This window comes from Mytilus trossulus, chromosome 5 (assembly GCF_036588685.1).
Source record: "Mytilus trossulus isolate FHL-02 chromosome 5, PNRI_Mtr1.1.1.hap1, whole genome shotgun sequence".
In the NCBI taxonomy this organism is placed as follows: Eukaryota; Metazoa; Mollusca; class Bivalvia; order Mytilida; family Mytilidae; genus Mytilus; species Mytilus trossulus.
The window spans coordinates 72,830,704-72,851,173 of NC_086377.1; the positions used below are offsets into that span (position 1 = coordinate 72,830,704).

The 20,470-nt window shown below is 31.8% G+C and overlaps 1 protein-coding gene across 1 annotated transcript; it reads left to right on the forward strand.

Moving 5' to 3' along the window:
• The first annotated feature begins 704 nt into the window (after positions 1-704).
• LOC134719150 (uncharacterized) lies at positions 705-19,087 on the forward strand. Its single transcript, XM_063582130.1, has 6 exons — positions 705-958; positions 1,907-2,353; positions 3,904-4,043; positions 10,580-11,773; positions 15,539-16,022; positions 18,865-19,087. Exons 1-6 carry the CDS (start codon positions 730-732, stop codon positions 18,906-18,908), a joined length of 2,538 nt encoding a protein of 845 aa, XP_063438200.1. The 5' UTR covers positions 705-729; the 3' UTR covers positions 18,909-19,087.
• Positions 19,088-20,470: the final 1,383 nt, after the last annotated feature.

A 20,470-nucleotide genomic window follows, 5' to 3' on the forward strand; every position in this document is an offset into this window, starting at 1 on the left:
TAGAGTAATTGTCCTTTAAATCTACTGGCAGATAGAAAGGCTATTAACATATATATGTATTAAAACTATTTGACAAGTTTTCACATGGGGAAGGATAGTTTATGGCATATTTTTCTTTTATAGACTGCCATGTCAAAGACATCCCCAGAAGTTACTCCTGACACCCAATTACGGGAACCTGCAGCACCAGTAGTTGAAGGTAATCATCTTATGTTAATTATTCAGATACTGGCTGAAATGATTTATAATTACCTGTTTCTAATATACAGAAACCTTGATATCTGCTTATAATGTTATAATGAAAAATGATGGAAAAAACCAACAAATTGATGGGAAAAGTGAAGTAGGCTATTGATGAAGATTGATTGATTACAGATCAGGATGATCACATTAACTTTAAAATCATTCTCATCTAATTTATACTTTCCTCAACGTGTTGAATGTATTTTTGATAATCATTCTTACCAGTTCCTCTCACAAGGCATGTGACGTCAAAATCATCAGACTTGTTGCTGTCACAAGGCATGTGACGTCAACATAATCATAAAGGCAACAGTAGGATACCGCTGTTCGAAATTCATAAATCGATTGAGACTACTATGAACTGTATGTCTCGGACCTAATATGTATAAATCGGTAGACGAGTATGACCTCTTACTAATGACTTTTTAGGATAAACATTTATTTATTTACATTTCAGACAGCAAAATACCAGAACAAATAAAAAAGATGGATCATGAGTCTATTGCCATTTATCTGAACGCCCTTGAATCGGGTTCAGAAAGAAGACGGGATATAAATTTAATAATTGTTGGAAAAAAATCTGTTGGAAAGACTTCCTTAGTACGAAGATTGTTCGGGGAGGAGTTACAAAGCGTAAAAAGCACAAATGGTATAGAAATTCATCGGCGGAGATGTCGAATAAATCTAAGTAACTGGGAATGGAATAAAGTGTTAGGTAAATATGCCATTTTTTCTCTCACTCTCGTTTTACTTGTTTTATTTATTGCAAAGTTATCATAGAAAAACTAAAACATAGTAAACATAATTTTAATTTTTTTTTTAAATCTGTGTATGCTGTTTTTTTGTATTTACTCTTTTTTATTTTTCAATTCTTGGAAACACATTTTTGCTAGATCCTAGTATGAACCGTATGTCACAGACCTATTTAATATTTAATATTTAATCAATGGAATTAAAGATAGGCATGTTGGATGTAATTTAAACTAAAATACAGACTAATGATCTCTACTGCATTATCACAAAATATTTTTATTCGCAAAAATGACTATATGCTTATGTAAACTTATCCTCGCATCTGTTTTATTATATGTAAAAAATGTTATTTTTGTATATAATTATACTGTTTTGCAGTGTACTCTTTTATTCTTGAGACTTAAAAATATGTGTGATTTATAGGAATTGTTTTTAATAAATTTTTAGTGCCTGCATTTCATGTTTATATGATATTCAATGTCTTGTTAAACATTGTTCTCAAGAATGCAATCCAATCAATGCAAAAAAACTAAATGAAAATGTCTAATCAGATGGATGTCTGGATTGAGTGTTGTATAAACCCTTTGGCAATTTAATCCTTTAACAAATACTTTACTTCTACTGTAATTTCATTATTTCAATTACTGCGATAGTTGTTACTGTAAAGGTTTTATATGAAAATAAAATGTTATTGATAATAGTTCAGTATTTTTGTTAATTTACTTTTTTCTTGATAATGACCTGTTGCCTTAACAGATTATTGTTTTGTGTTCAGTTTCTGAGAAAGGGGTGGACGTGATTTTCTTTATTGTTTTTTTTAATTGTATAACATATGAAATCGGTGAAGTTTAATCCTAACTTCCATAGATTTCTTCTGTACTATGAACACTTTTTACTATTTTTTTTGTAGATACAAGGTTAGTGAAAGAAACAAGTATCAACAATAGAATATTGCAGTCAATTGTCAAAGAGTTGCATCAAGATAAAGAAAAACCAAAGCATGACATATTGGAGATATCTTCATCAGATCAGATATCAACAGATGATAATAAGGGCACAATCACCAAAAATATTGAACATGATGATGAACCTCAACCCAAACGTACCAAAATGAATTATCAGTTTGCTTATCCGGAGATTACAGAATCGCCGTTGTCTAAACTGGCAAAGGATGAGCTGTTAAGTATAATCGGATCTGCTGTAGACTTACAAGACGAAGACGGCTATGCAAATTTAACAGTGTGGGATTTTGCTGGTGATATTGAGTATTACAACACACATCAAACGTTTTTGAATTCAGAAGCAATTTTTCTTGTCGTAGCAAATTTACATGACATAGATGACAAAGTATCTTACGGTTTGTAAAGTCAATTTGTGTTTCCTTATCAAATTAAAAGATATAATTATATTAAACATAGATACAAACTATTCTTGATGTTCAGCTCATATAAAAACAATGAAACTAAACATTTAAGACAGCAAATTTTAATACTGGCTTTTGTGTTAAATGATTATTATTATTTGCTCTAAACAACACTACTTTGCGTGTTTCATTTAATATAGCCATTTACTATCTTGACTTGTATCTAGAAATTGACAAGGAGGATCGGATGAAAACAAAAGTTCGTGACAAAAGAGATGACTTCAGCTTCCCAATTGTTCTTTCATTTTCTATGTAGCAACATTCTAGCAGTGTCTTCCCATGAAGTATATATCTCCACATTGATACGATATTCTAGGACTTGTATTTCCTATCATGATATCCTTGTAAGAAGGTTGCTGCTCACAAAAAAGCTATAAAGCCAAGTGTCAAAGAGGTGCAGTTGAAATTATCCCTTTTAAAAATTTACAGACGCCATCAATAGTTGGTTTAACGTCATTGAATATATGTTTTAAAGATGCCGACGGATATGTTCAACTGCAATCCTGTCCATTTTTGGGATTTAATTCAAAGTTTAGAACACTGTGGGTTCTTTATTATGCTAAATGTAACCGTATTTTTAAATTTCGGATTTTTTGCCCCGTGTTTAAATTGATCCACATTGAGGTCCTATGGGTCAAAATTAAATTTAGTTTGATTTTAACAAAATTTGAATTCAATGGTGTTTTTTTTATATGCTGAATCTAACTATGCAGAACTTCATGGTAGGTTTGTTTATAATTTTGTAAAAATTAATTTTTAGAAAGCTTTATATATATGTGTCAAATATTTAATCAGAATCCAAATTCAGATCTGTATCAAGCTTGCATGAATGAAGTGTCGATTTTCGCCCAAACTGTTTAGGGTTCGACCTCTTCGCTCGTATCAAGCTGCGCCCCGCAATGCGTTTTATTAATGTATAGCATTTTGCTTTCAGTACATGGAAAATTTACAGACTCCATCATTAAATTGGCTTTATTACCACAGATTTCCGTAGGCATGTTCCATTTGTTGTTACCACAATATCGTTCTATTTACGTCGACTCTGACCTACAAGTGAGACTTATCGCCGAATTTGTACTTTCCACAAACAATAAGACGGGGGCTGAATGTGATATAGGATCTGCGTACCCTTCTTGAGCACCTCGATTCAACCCTGATTTATGCAAGGTTCATTTTGTTCTGTTGATTGTGTTCTATATAATGTTGTGCATACTTTTGTTTGTCTATTCTTTGGTTTTTTTTTATATGCCCGATCATTATCGCTTTCTTTTTGACTGATGAATGTTGATTCGCCTGTGTGTAACTTTCGCCACTTTTTAAACACTGATTTAAATAGTTATCTTTTTTAATTGCAATATTATAACGGTCTGCAGGATAAATCATTATATATTTTTTTATTGAACGGAATAATTATATTCTTAAGACACATTTCAAGTGCAGTCATCCACCGAAATATTTAGATATTAATTTGTCTTTAATCACAGGCACATTCAATTTCTGGATGGATACAATACATTGTTATGGAAGCATAAACGACAAAACTGAAGATGTATTGCTCGAAGGAGCTCACAACCTTCTAGATCCACCAGTTATTGCAATTGGTACACACAAAGACAAATTTCAGGTATTTATATCAAAGTAACAATGTAGTAGACATGTTAATTTAGTCTCTGTTTATAAAAACTTGACGACTGAATTTACGCCTTTGAAAATATTTAGGTAATGTTAACTTGTGTTCTTATAAAAACGGTATTATAGTTAAGTTTAGACTATGGACATTGGAAATACTTCACCAATGTATCGGATCTATAAGATATAATTAGATCAAATTTACCACGACGTCTTACACATCTAACGGGTTGTTTATGAATCGCTGATTCAATGTTACATTAAAGCGCAGTTTAAATAGAAACTATGGAAATTGTTTCAGTCTAGATTGTTTAATATCTGTTTCATTTTACTGTACGAATATGTACCTTTGTCATATTGATAACAATGTATATCTTTTTCTATCCTGACTGTCATGCTCGTCAATGCTGATTGTCGTTTTTGTTTTCACAGTTGTGCTTGATCTTTCTAATTGACACAAAATGATTGATGATTTTACATCTCAAGGACATTTTTTGAATGAAGTTTGAATGAGATGATGCTAGAAGTACTGGGGTTTTCTTTGATAAAACTCGAAGATGTTATTACTATAACAGTGTATGCAAATAAGAAGATGTGGTATGACAATGAGACAACTACCGACCAGATAAAAATGATAAGCACTCATACAATGTAGGTACAACAACGAGAATAATACACACCGTATAGTCCGCGAAATGAAAAATTTGAAACAACGGAAAAACTTATTGCCTTATTTATAGCGATACAATTTATTAAATACTAATTGACAGACATGCTTGAATCAACGACAGACGTTGTGGTTTCAACATATAAGTAAAATGAGCATAGATTAAAAATACTCTCACACACTCTGATATCTACATGAAATGCACAATTTATTACATGTTTTGTGAAAATAATAAGTTCTAATTAATCATGTGTTAATCGGTTTATTTTGATAATGTAAACCGCCGCAAATCTATGATTATGTTATCCTTATACAAGCTTCTAAACAATTGGTCATGACATCATTTGATCTGAAAAAATTAAGGAGATGTGGTATGATTGCCACTGAGACAACTATTAACCAAAGTTCAAATGAATTGGATGTAAGCAATTATAGGAAACCATACAGCCTTCAACAATGTGAAAAACCCATATCGTATAATCGGCTAAAATAGGCCCCCACATCAAAAATTAAAAGCGATTCTATTGAGAAAACTAACAAACAATATACTAAAACCAAATATGACAACCCATGAACCAACGAGAACCATAAGTTTACCATATCGTATCTAAGTTTCCGGGCTCAGTGCACAACATCACAGTAAAATTTAGGATGTGCTATTCCGTTTGAAGTAACTTTTTTTCTACATGCACTGCCAAACTTGGATACCAAATCTTTCTATTCATGAAATGATTCAAGTAACTAGTGATTACACATTACTGAATGATAATTTACTAGATTACGCTTATTTAAAATCATCCCTTCATAATTTTTACGGACGCCATCACGAGTTGGTTGACCATTACGGAATAACCGTTTCACAAATGATATCGAATATGTTCCTCATGTCGTAACAACAATCCCCTTCCCTTTCATGAATGTGACCTACCGGATTAGACTATTTACCGCATCTGTTATCACATAAGCAACACGACGGGTGCCACATGTGGAGAAGGATCTGTTAACCCTTCTGGAGCTCCTGAGATCACCCCTAGTTTTTTGGTGGGGCTCGTGTTGTTTATTCTTTAGTTTTCTATGTTGTGTCATGTGTGCTGTTGTTTGTTTGTCTTTTTTTCATTTTTAGCCATTGTGTTGTCAGTTTGTTTTAGATTTATGAGTTTAACTGTCCCGTTTCGTATCTTTCGTCCCTCTTTTAAACATCACTACACGCACGAACATAAGACGGTGCACATTGAACATTACAGTCCAAAAAGGAAAAAAGTAATAATAGGGAAAGAAAAATCATCCCTTTTGTAGTAAATTTTTGTTTAGAGTACATAAATGTGTAAAAGGAGAAAATTTAGTGCTTTTATAATCTCATCACAACTAGAGTAAGTATATCTAGCATGTTAACCTTTCTCATTAGAGAAAAGGGTTTTATGTGAGTTGCAGCAAATACATTTGCAACAATATTTATCAAAGGACCAGTTCAATAGATAGGAAAACTTTTGTTTGATAAGATTGTGTGGAAGTGTAGTATAATGAGTGAAAAAGTCAAAACTGGCAACTAAATCAATAGGACCACCAAAAGCACGTAATTTATCTAAAACATCTGAAGAATCTTTTACACTCTAAAATGGTCAATTCCACTGATTTCATATGATATTACAAAAATTAACGAAATATTCTTTGATAATAGTTAAGGAACTCGTTAAAAGCACAGAACATAGTAGAGGCCGAAATGAAACGATATTTTACCGGTTTTTTTTTGTAGTTTAGGGAACCAATACATAGTGGGAACCTTCAAATGTCTCGAGGAGACCTTAAGCTGTGCTGTGGTAGTGACATAGTTATTAAGTATATGACTCTATTTGGAGTGTACGGCCCTGAATGAAATTGAAGGCAAACTTTTATTCTTAACGACTTCTGTGTAGTATTTACCTCATACCACCACCACATTGCTTGCTGCTTTGTCGACTAATACGAATACAAAACGCTTTGATAGAACTTAAATTTTGTTTTTAGTCCAAGAAAAGGGACGTATTACTCTTTTATTTATTTTCAAAAAAAAATTCGACAGGTGATTTGCGAATATAACCAATATTCATACATTTATCATGTTTATTTAAATCAAGTGACTTTTTGTCAGATTTCTTCCGTTTACAACAATTTTTAAAATAGGATTAAATATTGTTATTCTAAACTGTTTCCAAAAATTGATCGCCCTGAAGATCATAAAAAACATTTTATTAAAATAAAGTATGTCAATAAAGGTTTTGATTTTGTAAATATTGCCGGTATTTTTAACGACCATTCCGTTAAAGACAAAATTCCTGGATATTTTGATAATACTGAACTCCCTCTCATTTGTTATATTTACAAGAAATCTACCCGAAAATATGTGTTTAATTATAGCCAATTGTGTAAAGATGTAAATATCACTGAAAATACACCTATGTCGTGTAATTGCAGTAATTCAGAATACACCTATGGACCAATTTCCCATGTTATAACAGGAGACCTTAACATCGTTCGCGACCGAGAGTTAAAATCATTCCTCAGTAAAGGACCTAAATATCGTCCCCCGTCAACTGTTAACTGGAATGAGTGTCGTAATATCATCAACGACTCACTCCGCGCCTACTGTTTGAAATGGGTAAAACGGGAAAAAGCTGACAAAAAATCTTTGGACTCTTTTTTTAATTCAGTAATGAAGATAGTTGATATTCGAATACAACATTTTAAAGAACATTTTACCCTCAACATAAACTATAAAAACCCTATTTCGCGTATCAAAAATAAACTAACAGAACTAGCCAAGGAATTTGTTTTTGTCCCGGCTGATAAAGCTGCTAATAATATCATTATTGTTTGACGTAAATTTTATATAGAGGTTCTGCAAAAGGAAATCACGAATTCACCAACATTCCAACTGACTTCATTTTCAGAAAACGACATCTGTAACAAACATAAACTTTTAGCTACTTCTTTACAAGCAGAACCAAACACAATGAAAGTCCCAACTATGTACTGGCTTCCGAAGCTGCACAAAAAACCTTACAAATATAGATTTATTTCATCTTCCAGCCATTGTTCAACTACTAAATTGTCTGTTTTACTTACTAGTACACTTGGTACAATAAAAAACCTGATAATAAATTGTTCAAATAAGGCCTTTGAAAATAGTGGAATTAATTACTTTTGGAGTGTCAAAAACTCGTTGGAAGTACTTGATAAATTGCATGCATATATTGGTGATTTTGAATCTGTTCAAAGTTTTGATTTTTCTACCCTATATACCACTTTGCCTCATATTCTTATTAAGAAAAAATTCACATCCCTAATTAACTGGGCATTTAAAAAGTCGGAATGCGAGTACATATGTTCAAACTCTTTTAGATCATTTTTTAGTAGCAATAAACAAAAGAACTATGTCAATTGGACATGCTTTGATACTATTTATGCACTTGAATTTTTACTTGATAACATTTTTGTTCGCTTTGGAGATTCCGTATATCGTCAAGTTATTGGAATTCCAATGGGGACTAACTGTGCACCACTTATTGCGGACCTGTTTTTGTATTGTTATGAGTTACAATTTATGACTAAAATTAGCAAAGACCCATCAAAACAACATTTGATACAAAAATTTAACAATACTTTTAGATATTTGGATGATATATTGGCTCTAAATAATGACGACTTCAGTATGTATACTAAAGAAATTTATCCTGTAGAACTTACTTTAAATAAAGCTAATGATAACAATGACCACTGCCCTTTCCTCGATCTTGATATCTATATCATAAACGGGAAGCTTAATACAAAAATTTATGATAAAAGAGATGATTTTTCATTTCCTATTGTTAATTATCCATTTTTAGATGGTGACGTTCCCTTGTCACCATCTTATGGTGTTTATATATCTCAACTTGTACGATTCGCTCGTGTATGTAACAATGTATTAGATTTTAGCGAGAGAAATTTATGTATTACTGAAAAATTATTACACCAGGGTTTTCGATATCACAAACTGGTCAAAACATTTACTAAATTTTATCACCGGTATAAGGAAATAATTCGTAAATATAACTCAACATGCAGACATCTTATACGTTCAGGTATTTCACATCCAAAATTTTATGGAAATATTCTTTATAAAGCACAAAAATGTCAGTATTCTCCTCAGAAACTAACAAAACCTTTAAATAGACTTATTAAAAGGGGATATAGTTACGATACTGTTGTCAGGTCATTAAAGATTGCATATTTTGGCTTTAACATTGATTCACTGATAGGGTCTTTGCATCGGAACTAAACACATTTATTTCTAAAAAAACAGTTGTTGGCATGACACCGGTTATGTTCTTCTCATATATTTTATGATAGTATGATACTAAACCCCTAACGGGAGGGATTGTACCTGATATTCATATGATGAAGACATAATCTTTCAATCAGTTTAATTGAGGTCTGGAGCTGGCATGTCAGTTAACTGCTAGTAGTCTGTTGTTATTTATGTATTATTGTCATTTTATTTATTTTCTTTTGTTACATCTTTTGACATCAGACTCGGACTTCTCTTGAACTGAATTTTAATGTGCGTATTGTTATTGTTTTACTTTTCTACATTGGCTAGAGGTATAGGGGGAGGGTTGAGATCTCATAAACATGTTTAACCTCGCCGCAATTTTGCGCCTGTCCCAAGTCAGGAGCCTCTGGCGTTTGTTAGTCTTGTATGATTTTAAATTTTAGTTTCTTGTGTATAATTCGGAGTTTAGTATGACGTCCATTATCACTGTACTATTATGCATATTTTAGGGGCCAGCTGAAGGACACCTACGGGTGCGGGAATTCTCGCTACATTGAAGACCCATTGGTTGCCTTCGGCTGTTGTTTGCTCTATGGTCGGGTGGTTGTCGCTTTGACATATTCACCATTCCCTTTCTCAATTTTATTAAAGAGCATATGTAATAGCCTGAGGACACTGTTCACCATTTATTTTCGACCGTGGATGATATTTTGGTCCTTTTGTCAGAACGATGTTGGGGTCATATCTAAACTTCGATGAGTCATAGTCTATGCATATTTATGTCTTCTGTTATGTAGTAGCGTCCTGAAACGTTTCAATCAATCGATATTATCTTTAAAAATCTTTACAGCAGAGAACTGTGATCCCAATATTTCATTTTAACTCGAAAGTTTCTGTTGCCTATAAATTGACACATAGTAAAGAACACTAGTGATTAACACGTCAATAATAAGGCAAATAATTTGACATTTAATATGAAAAAAAAATGTATCAACTCTGTATTAGTAGTTTTAGTCTCTACTCTAACATTGCCTAATTTTAAAGACATTTTTTACGGATGTCACGATTTTAGTTTCCTTTGGTATTGACAGGTTTATGAACATTTCCTTATTTGTCAAAATTATGATTATTCAAGTCACTAGACAGATTTATGTTCACCATCAATTTGAATTTTACTATATACACTTTTTTCTCTTAGCATGTGTTTGTGTCTGCTAATTTCAATAAGAAGTGTTTTATTACTTATTCTTAATTTTGTCAACTTCCGTTCTTAAAAAGAGTAACAAACATTTTGCCCCGGTGTTCGATTCTTTTTGGATATAGAAATTAAAATAAAAAGGGAAAAAAATCCTGATTGGAAACATATGAAACAATACAGTGCAAAAACTAACAGCCTAACTTATATCATAACAATGCACGAAAGCCAGAGTATAAAAAACAGACAAGTACAGATATGAGAATAGTAATAGTTTCTGACAGCCAAAAACATCTTATAAGAAATCATGTATCTAAGACTGTTTAAGTTAAATGATAATGAAATAATACAATATCACTGTTTTTGTTTTTGCGAAAGGACGAAGAACAATGCAGAAAACGTCTCGAATCCTACACTGATAAAATATTTAAAGATTCCAAGCTTCACCTGAGATCAATTCACCTGATCTCCAACACAGAGGATGTAGAAGATGCTTTTGAAAAATTGAGGAATGATATATTTGCCACAGCAAAGAGTACTGCAAATTGGAATCGAGAATATCCTGTTAAATTTATTCAGATGGAAAAAGCCATCAACTCTGAACTTACGATCGGAAAACAAATAATTTCCTTTGAAAGATTAAAAGAACTAGGTGAGAAAATACCACTTCCGATAACTGATAACAAGGAGCTTCATCTCTTTCTCAGGTATCAACATGAAATTGGTAACGTGATATTTTTTGAAGACATTCCGTCATACATCATACTTGATCCCCAATGGTTAGCAAATGCCTTTAAATGCATTGTTACAGCCCAGCAGTTTCAATCTAAATTACCACACTTACAATGGGACAACTTCAAGAAAACAGGAAAGATGGATCCTAAGCTATTGGAAGAAATATTCAAGAAACAATCAGCAGACATGAGAATTCATAAAGAGCATATACTGGAAGTAATTGAAAAGTTTGACATTATCATCTATCCATTGCTACTGACGGAAAGTGGAAATGTACAAAGGGAGCATAGTTTTTTTTATGTTCCATGCATGCTTCAAACATTAAAAATTAATGATATTGATGTATTCTTTAACGTTCCAAATGCTAGCAAATCTACATGTTTGTGTTTTGTCTTTAGTTTTTTACCGCCGTATCTAATCAGCAATCTGATTGTCTCTTGTCTACGAGAATATCCTCTAGCTGTGGTAAAGGGCGAGATAGGTCTCTTCAAGGATTGTTGTGTATTCAATATTGACAGAACTGGCTGTGCAAAATTTGTATTAGCAAAGAGTAGCCATATGATTCAGCTGCAAGTATGGCAATGGAATGAAGTAGATACAGAGGTTAACCAAGCTGTTTTAAAAGTTGTGGAAAGACAAATCAATAGAATTGTCAACACGCGATACAAGTTGAAAACGGTATCTTTCGAGAAAAAATGGAAGTGTGAGACCACCAGTTTCTCCTCTGACACAGGATTCCTTGAATTTGATCAAGTAAATGATGGGGAAAATTATTATTGCGAAGAACATAGGATTGTTCATAAATATAAAGACTATTGGTCTGGTGAGAAATCTAAGGTAATGTTTCTATTTGCTTTAGATTATTTTCATTTAGTGGGCATATATTTGTGACATGATGAAATCCAATTATTGGTAATTTGTATATTTATTCCTTTAATGTGTACTCGTTGCTAATGTCAGTATCATTGTGGACTGGTTGTGATAAAGATAAAAGTATTGAATCCATTCGCAATTAATATGCTCGACTGTACAATGTTGAAGAGCATTTAGGATCCAAAATTCCAAAAAGTTGTGTCAAATATGACTAAGGTTTTTTTTAAATGTGTCAAATAAAGGCAACAGTAGTATATAAACTCATCATAGATACCAGGACTAAATTTTATATATACGGCAGACGCGTGTTTTGTCTACAAAAGACTCATCAGTGAAGCTCGAATCCAAAAAAGTTTAAAAAAAAAGCCAAATAAAGTACGAAGTTGAAAAGCATTGAGATCCCAAATTCCTAAAAGTGTTGCCAAATACAGCTAAGGTAATATATTCCTGAGGTAGAAAAGCCTTAGTATTTCAAAAAATTCAAAATTTTGTAAACAGTTAATTTATAAATGTAACAATATCAATGATAATTCATGTCAGCACAGAAAGTGGTGACTACTGGGCTTATGATACCCTCGGGGAAGTAAATCTCTACCGGCAGTGGTTGTAAATAAAATCATCATAGATACCAGGACTAAATGTTATATATACCACTTTTTAAAAGTCATAGATCTATTGAGAGAAAACAGATCCGTGTTACAAACTAAAACTGAGGTAAACACATTAACTATAAGAGGAAAACAACAAAACTTTTGTTTTACAGGAAATGTACGAAAAACCCGACCAACTTCAAACATTTGCGTAATCCACACTATAACTTATAATTTAAAGCTCACCTAACCGTATTCCGTAGACAGAGATTTCATTAATAAACTTGAATATTAAAAAGTCTTGTTAGGTTCTTATGTGTCTTCTTTTTCTGTTTGTTCAGAAGGATTTGTTCAACCTCTTTATTCACTATTGAGGATTATAATTCATATGCAGACACAACACATAAAAAGTGACCAAAAAAGTATCGCATTAGAGAAGCTAAAAAACATACACACTTTTTACATTTTTTGTGGGACCTTCATATAAAATAAAGATTGCATTGTAAGGCCAATTAAAATTAATTGATAGATTTTCATCCCCGCCCGCCCCTCTGAAATCGCCCCGCCCCGAATTTTTTTATTTTATAAAATTTACGATTTCCGGATTTGGTTCATTCCCGTTACCGGTAACCGTTAAAATTTCGTTTCATTCAATGCTTCCTGTTTCAAATTTCGGTTTTGTACCTCGAGTAAATCTAACCAAAATGATTAAGTCGACCTTTCCGCTGCTCTATGATGACAACATCATCTTCCGAGAGTAAAGACTGATAACGAGAATGACATGAAATATTGGTGTTACGAGAAAAACGCTGTTTCCAAGACTGCAAATCGCGGTATGTCACAAATTTCTGTGATTAGAAAACTGTGGACTTTTTTTATTTATGCAATGACTTTGTCTCAGGAAATTTAAACTGTAAATGATACCCAAAGCACAAGATTCGTGGAAACCATTGATACAGAAAACATGACTGAATTACAGATATTGAAACACAAGCACGAACTTTTCAGATTTATGACCGTTTATTGAATTTAAAAAGTCGACTAACATACGCATTTTATTTATGCAAGCCCTTTGATTTTACCCATGGCTGTTTTTTTATGTTGACAAACAGTAAATGTCCCAACACACCCAAACAGACTCATTAAACAACAACTTTTTTTTTATTATTAAGTTCATGTTTTACATGATAATTATATTTTCATCTTGCATATAAAGTACCAACCCTATTATTTTCAACACTCTCTATATTTTCGTTTTATTCTGTACTCATAATAATTGTGTTGCATACCAATGCATTTGCTTCATTTTATGGTAATACAAACCATTGTTTAGAAACCAAAATACATTTGTGTAGGTACATGTAGTCTAACTGAAGAGAGTATTTCTCACACGTTTTTGTTGTTAAGTTTTCAAAGCCGCAATTAGACGGTACCTCGAATTAGTGAATAACACTGTTACTATCCGAATAAGACTTTAAATTTTAATATTAGCAAATATATCTAATTGCGGGTAACACGAATGACCGAATAACACTGTTATTATCCGAATAACACTTGTAATGACCGAATAACACTTTGAATTTTCAAATTAGCACATATTGGTGACTTTTAAACATTGATTATTAAATAATAGTATATTATCGATGTATTTGATAACTCATAAATGATTTATAGAAGGCACATAAGTTCATAAAAAACTTTTAAAATTTAGTGTGTACATTCAATATGGTGACCACGGAAATCACAATGGCCGCCATGTTCGATGTACACACTTAATTTTAAATGATCTTTATGAACTTATCTTCTTTCTGTAATTCATTTTTAAGTTGTTCAATACATCGATGATATATTAATATTTAATAATCAATGTTTAAAAGTCACCAATATGTGCTAATTTGAAAATTCAAAGTGTTATTCGGTCATTACAAGTGTTATTCGGATAACAACAGTGTTATTCGGTCATTCGTGTTACCCGCAATTAGATATATTTATTTAAGGATTTGAAATATTATGCAAGATTCCTCATGCTTGTGTATACATGATGTAAGCTTATTATTACACTTGCATATATGAAGAACTCGTCACAAAAGGGTTTCATATGAAATAAAATTTAAAAAATAAAATCCTCCCACCCGCCCTATTATTTTCAAAAATTTGGATGAAAATCTACTAATTAATTTTAGTTGGCCTAAATGTATGAATATAGCTTTTCATAGATCAAAATACAATTTGCGAAAAAAAAATACAAATTACCCTAGGGTCTTCATTGATTCATATTTCAGTTCCAAGTTGAAAAACATCATGACACGAAAAATATCACGGAAAGCGAAAGTAACAGTTGAGTTATATCTATTTAAATGTTTGAAATCATAAATGAACTTTCAGATAATTTACAGCCAGCCTACAGGCTTCACGCCCACACCTGACAATTTTTTTAAGTGCCTCCTGTTTAAGCATGTTAAGTGTTTTCCTAAAGTTAATGTGATCGTCTACAGGATTAACGCTGTATAGCAAAAATATTAATGTGATTTTTAAGCAAATTATCCATCCTATTTCACTTGTTTATGATCGTATCATACTATGATATATGAAAAATAAAGAAATGTTACTGACCGGTATGTTGCTATTATATTCTGAGTTGTTTTATGTATGTTCAAGGTAATGAAATACATGTAATAATGCATCTTCAATCAATTGAAAAGAACGCCATGTTTACTTGGTTGCGTTGAATGTCATTGCATTTTGAATAGCCCCTAAATATCTATCTTTGTCGAACAACATACTACGTAGCTAGCTCATTTAAAAAAATGCTCCACTGTACAATTATTGTTGAATGGAAATACTTCTAGTATATCTTTAAGAACATTGTGTCATGCTTTGTACAAATCTCGCATGCTTGCAATGATATATATGTATATCTTTTTTATAGTTTTTTAATTATTCCAATAAATTTGACGTAATTTTGAATATTCTGACGTCAACATGAATTTGATGGCTAGCATTAATTCTGTGTTCTATCCTTTTTCACTGTCCCGGTGTATTTACTGCCTTGACTATATTTGTAGGTCTAACTACCTGTTAATAGATGGCAATTATATAGCATAAGTTTGTACCATTACATATTTCATTGATATTTTAGGCTTCCCGTAGAATAAGTAGTGATCAACAGAATTACGTCAGAATGTCAATGATAGTTCTAGAGGTATTATCAGGCGTTTTATACGATCGCTTATACATAGATACAAAGACTGGAGAAATACTTGATCGTGATAAGTTGGACATAACAGAAATGTGTAGGAAATATTGTGCTTTAAAAATAAACTTTCCAAGTAAAGGCTTTAGGAAAATAGAAAAGGTTGACGAGATTTCTACCATTGAAGATACTATTGGTGACGACATTCAACGGATACGTGTGATCAGAAATGAAATGCAGCATTCTTCTGTCTTTGCATTAGATGACACACGATACCAAACACTCATCACTATAGTTCATGATATGCTAACTAGATTTGACCAGCGTAACAATCCAGCAGGTGAATCCTATGTAAAACGATTAGACGAAATCAGGAAAATGGAATTAGAGACAAGGAGTTTTGAAGAGATAAAAGAACGAATGAAAGCAGGTAACTTAAGTGATATCTTTTTATACGACCGCAAAATTTGAAAAAATTTTCGTCGTATATTGCTATCACGTTGGCGTCGTCGTCTGCGTCGTCGTCGTCGTCCGAATACTTTTAGTTTTCGCACTCTAACTTTAGTAAAAGTGAATAGAAATCTATGAAATTTTAACACAAGGTTTATGACCACAAAAGAAAGGTTGGGATTGATTTTGGGAGTTTTGGTCCCAACATTTTAGGAATTAGGGGCCAAAAAGGGCCCAAATAAGCATTTTCTTGGTTTTCGCACTATAACTTTAGTTTAAGTTAATAGAAATCTATGAAATTTTGACACAAGGTTTATGACCACAAAAGAAAGGTTGGGATTGATTTTGGGAGTTTTGGGTCCAACAGTTTAGGAATTAGGGGCCAAAAAAGGGCCCAAATAAGCATTATTCTTGGTTTTCACACAATAACTTTAGTTTAAGTAAATAGAAATCAATGAAATTTAAACACAATGTTTATGACCACAAAAGGAAGGTTGGTATTGATTTTGGGAGTTTAGGTCCCAACAGTTTAGGAATTAGGGGCCAAAAAGGGACCCAAATAAGCATTTTTCTTGGTTTTCGCGCCATATCTTTAGTATAAGTAAATAGAAATCTATGAAATTTAAACACAAGGTTTATGACCATAAAAGGAAGGTTGGTATTGATTTTGGGAGTTTTGGTCCCAACAGTTTAGGAATAAAGGGCCTAAAGGGTCCAAATTAAACTTTGTTTGATTTCATCAAAAATTGAATAATTGGGGTTCTTTGATATGCCGAATCTAACTATGTATGTAGATTCTTAATTTTTGGTCCCGTTTTCAAATTGGTCTACATTAAGGTCCAAAGGGTCCAAAATTAAACTTAGTTTGATTTTAACAAAAATTGAATCCTTGGGGTTCTTTGATATGCTGAATCTAAAAATGCACTTAGATTTTTTATTATTGGCCCAGTTTTCAAGTTGGTCCAAATCGGGGTCCAAAATTAAACTTTGTTTGATTTCATCAAAAATTGAATAATTGGGGTTCTTTGATATGCCAAATCTAACTGTGTATGTAGATTCTTAATTTTTGGTCCCGTTTTAAAATTGGTCTACATTAAAGTCCAAAGGGTCCAAAATTAAACTAAGTTTAATTTTAACAAAAATTGAGTTCTTGGGCCTCTTTGATATGCTGAATCTAAACATGTACTTAGATTTTTGATTATGGGCCCAGTTTTCAAGTTGGTCCAAATCAGGATCCAAAATTATTATATTAAGTATTGTGCAATAGCAAGAAATTTTCAATTGCACAGTATTCAGCAATAGCAAGAAATCTTCAATTGCACAGTATTGTGCAATAGCAAATATTTTCAATTGCACAGTATTGCACAATAGCAAGAAATATCTGATTGCACAATATTGTGCAATAGCAAGAAATTCCAATTGGATTTCAATTGGAGTTATCTTTCTTTGTCCAGAATAGTAGTTGAATCAACTTAAATCATTGTTTTATACAATATACAATGTATATTCACTTTTACTACCAACTGATAGATTAAAACAATCTTTACCATTCAGTAATAACAAGCACTTTTTTTTACATTTTAATATTTTATGATGTATTTAAATGAGTAGTTATTGTTGCAAACTTCATTAGAAATTTGAATTGAGATCAGTTTTGAAATAAGGGAAAGGGGGATGTGAAAACAAAATTGGGGGGTCAATTTTTTTCACTTCAAATTTCATAAATAAAAAGAAAATTTCTTCAAACATTTTTTTGAGAGGATTAATATTCAAGAGCATAGTGAATTGCTCAAAGGCAAAATTTTTTTTTAAAGTTCATTAGACCACATTCATTCTGTGTCAGAAACCTATGCTGTGTCAACTATTTAATCACAATCCAAATTTAGAGCTGAATCCAGCTTGAATGTTGTGTCCATACTTGCCCCAACCGTTCAGGGTTCAACCTCTGCGGTCGTATAAAGCTGCGCCCTGCGGAGCATCTGGTTCATGTTTGAAGTACAGGAACAAATCCTTAATCTTGAAGACAGATAACACCACGCTTAAATAGAAATCGATGGAAAAGAGTACAACAATAAAATATTACTACACAAAACAGTAAAACCAATGCTTTGAAGCCATAAAAAACGTTCCCCTTCGTTCTCGGCTATTGACCATTACGATAGGAAAACAGGAATACAAAAGTTTATCCTGTTTACATTTCCTTGTTAATAAAGGAAGATAAACTGCAACTTTCAATTAACAAGTTTGTCAGATGATATAATACTTTTCTAAAACTATTAGAAAATGATTGCTTTTATACAGAAAAGTAAAATAGGAATGCAAGTATGCAAAACCAATTATATCAACCCCGAATTTAGAACACCTAACCAAACAAATGTTTTTAAACAGCTATTAGATATATTTAGACTTAAAAATGTCAAAGTGAAAACAAATCGATATTTACGACTTGTGTTTTATACCTTGTTGATCTATTTCACATATTTTGAATTATTGTATTGTATCTTTCGACGTAAATATGCTTCAGACATGGATATTATGTATACGATTTAAATGTAGTTCAACATCATTTAGATGCATACAAAATATGACTACATCCGGAAAAATCAAACAAATACTTAAACCAAGTCTGCATCATCAATTCAAACTTAAAATGAATAATAATACATACAACAAATCATCTGGATAAAGCGAACACAACTAAGTTAGTCTTCATGTAAGGTCAACGAATGTTGCTCTAATTAAGTACATTATATCATCTCAGGATCGGATGCAAACACGTTTTGCAAATGATTTTTTGACAGAATTTCTTTTAAATGTTTCAGGATTGATAGAACAGATTCATGCAGTTTTCGATAGTGTGTATTGATGACAAATTTGATTTCCTGCGCTTTTACAGATGAATAAGTAAATAGAAGTAAAAAAGCTTCAATAAAAAAAACCAAAGTCCAATGTATAGCCAGTCATTAAAAAATAAGAGTAAATGTTGTTTGTATAGATATATACATAGTATACATGATTGTAATTTTATTTAGATAGACCTGTAAACTATATTTACACAAATTAACAAGCAGATGTTATAGTGTTGATAAAATAATAGACTATGTACTAATTGTAACACTAACGCTATTAAAGATGAATACCGTTTTATACTTGAATGTCAAATATATTTTTAATGAAATCCCAGAAAAGTAAATTAAACAGAAATCCATCTGTATACCAACTTCTCAAGTTGTTGTCTGTCAGAAATATTAGTGACTTATATAATGTAGGTATATTTTCAAAATAAGCAGAAAAGTTTAATTGCATTATATAGTATATTTGTTCTAACATATTTATTAAAGTATATTACGGAATACAAATGTGTCGAGGTATTGGATAACACCACAGAATTGTCAGTATATATTTAGAAAACTGCTGGGGTATATACACCATTTGTATCCCTAATTGGAACCTCAAAAACGTTATCATAACAACGGTTACTATGTAACGTAGTCAAAAGCTGTACAGAACACTAAGGAATGTCAGAGCCTCACAGAGGCAAACTAATGACTTGCTTCAGTCAATAGTACATTTTTAATACACAATCACTTAATTTACACTTTTAATACTTAAATTAAATGTTAAAAGTGTGATTATAAATTATTACATACTCGATAAAATTATGTTCACAGCATATTTGAAAATCCTTCACGTATGTCAAACATATAAGGTTGGGTTTTTCAATATATGTGTTGTAAAAAAACAAAGCCACACATACATACAAACACAAAATATGATATCTAAAAACTTTATTGAAACTATTTTTTAACGGGAAAAAAATTATCAAGATATAAAAGGTGCATTTCAATGGACTACTCAAAATATTAAAGAAACAATAAACATGTAATGCATGTATTACATGTTGCATTGTGAATGTTCAGGGAATATACTGTGACATTCCCGGCTTAGAGTTTATATCCCCTGAGACGAAGGCGAAGGCGATATAAGCCCTAAGCCAGAAATGTCTGAGACCTGAATAACATTATATCTTTCTCCGTTCGTATTTTGTATATTGTATTATGCATTATTTATTTCATGTCACCTTTATGTTTATATATTGTAATACTCAAAAATATTTTGTAAAACTTCGTATTATGGGTGCGTACAAAATTATTTTTATTATGTGTATGCTTCCTTTAAGATGTATTTCTTTTTTTAATAAAGTATCATTGGTATGCACTGTTAAACTATTGTTTTCAAAATAACAGTAATGACTGTTGAGATTAATAGTTATCAAAAGTACCAGGATTAAAATTTTATACGCCAGACGCGCGTTACGTCTACATAAGACTCATCAGTGACGCTCAGATCAAAATGGTTAAAAAGCCAAACAAATACAAAGTTGAAGAGCATTGAGGACCCAAAATTCCAAAAAGTTGTGCCAAAAAC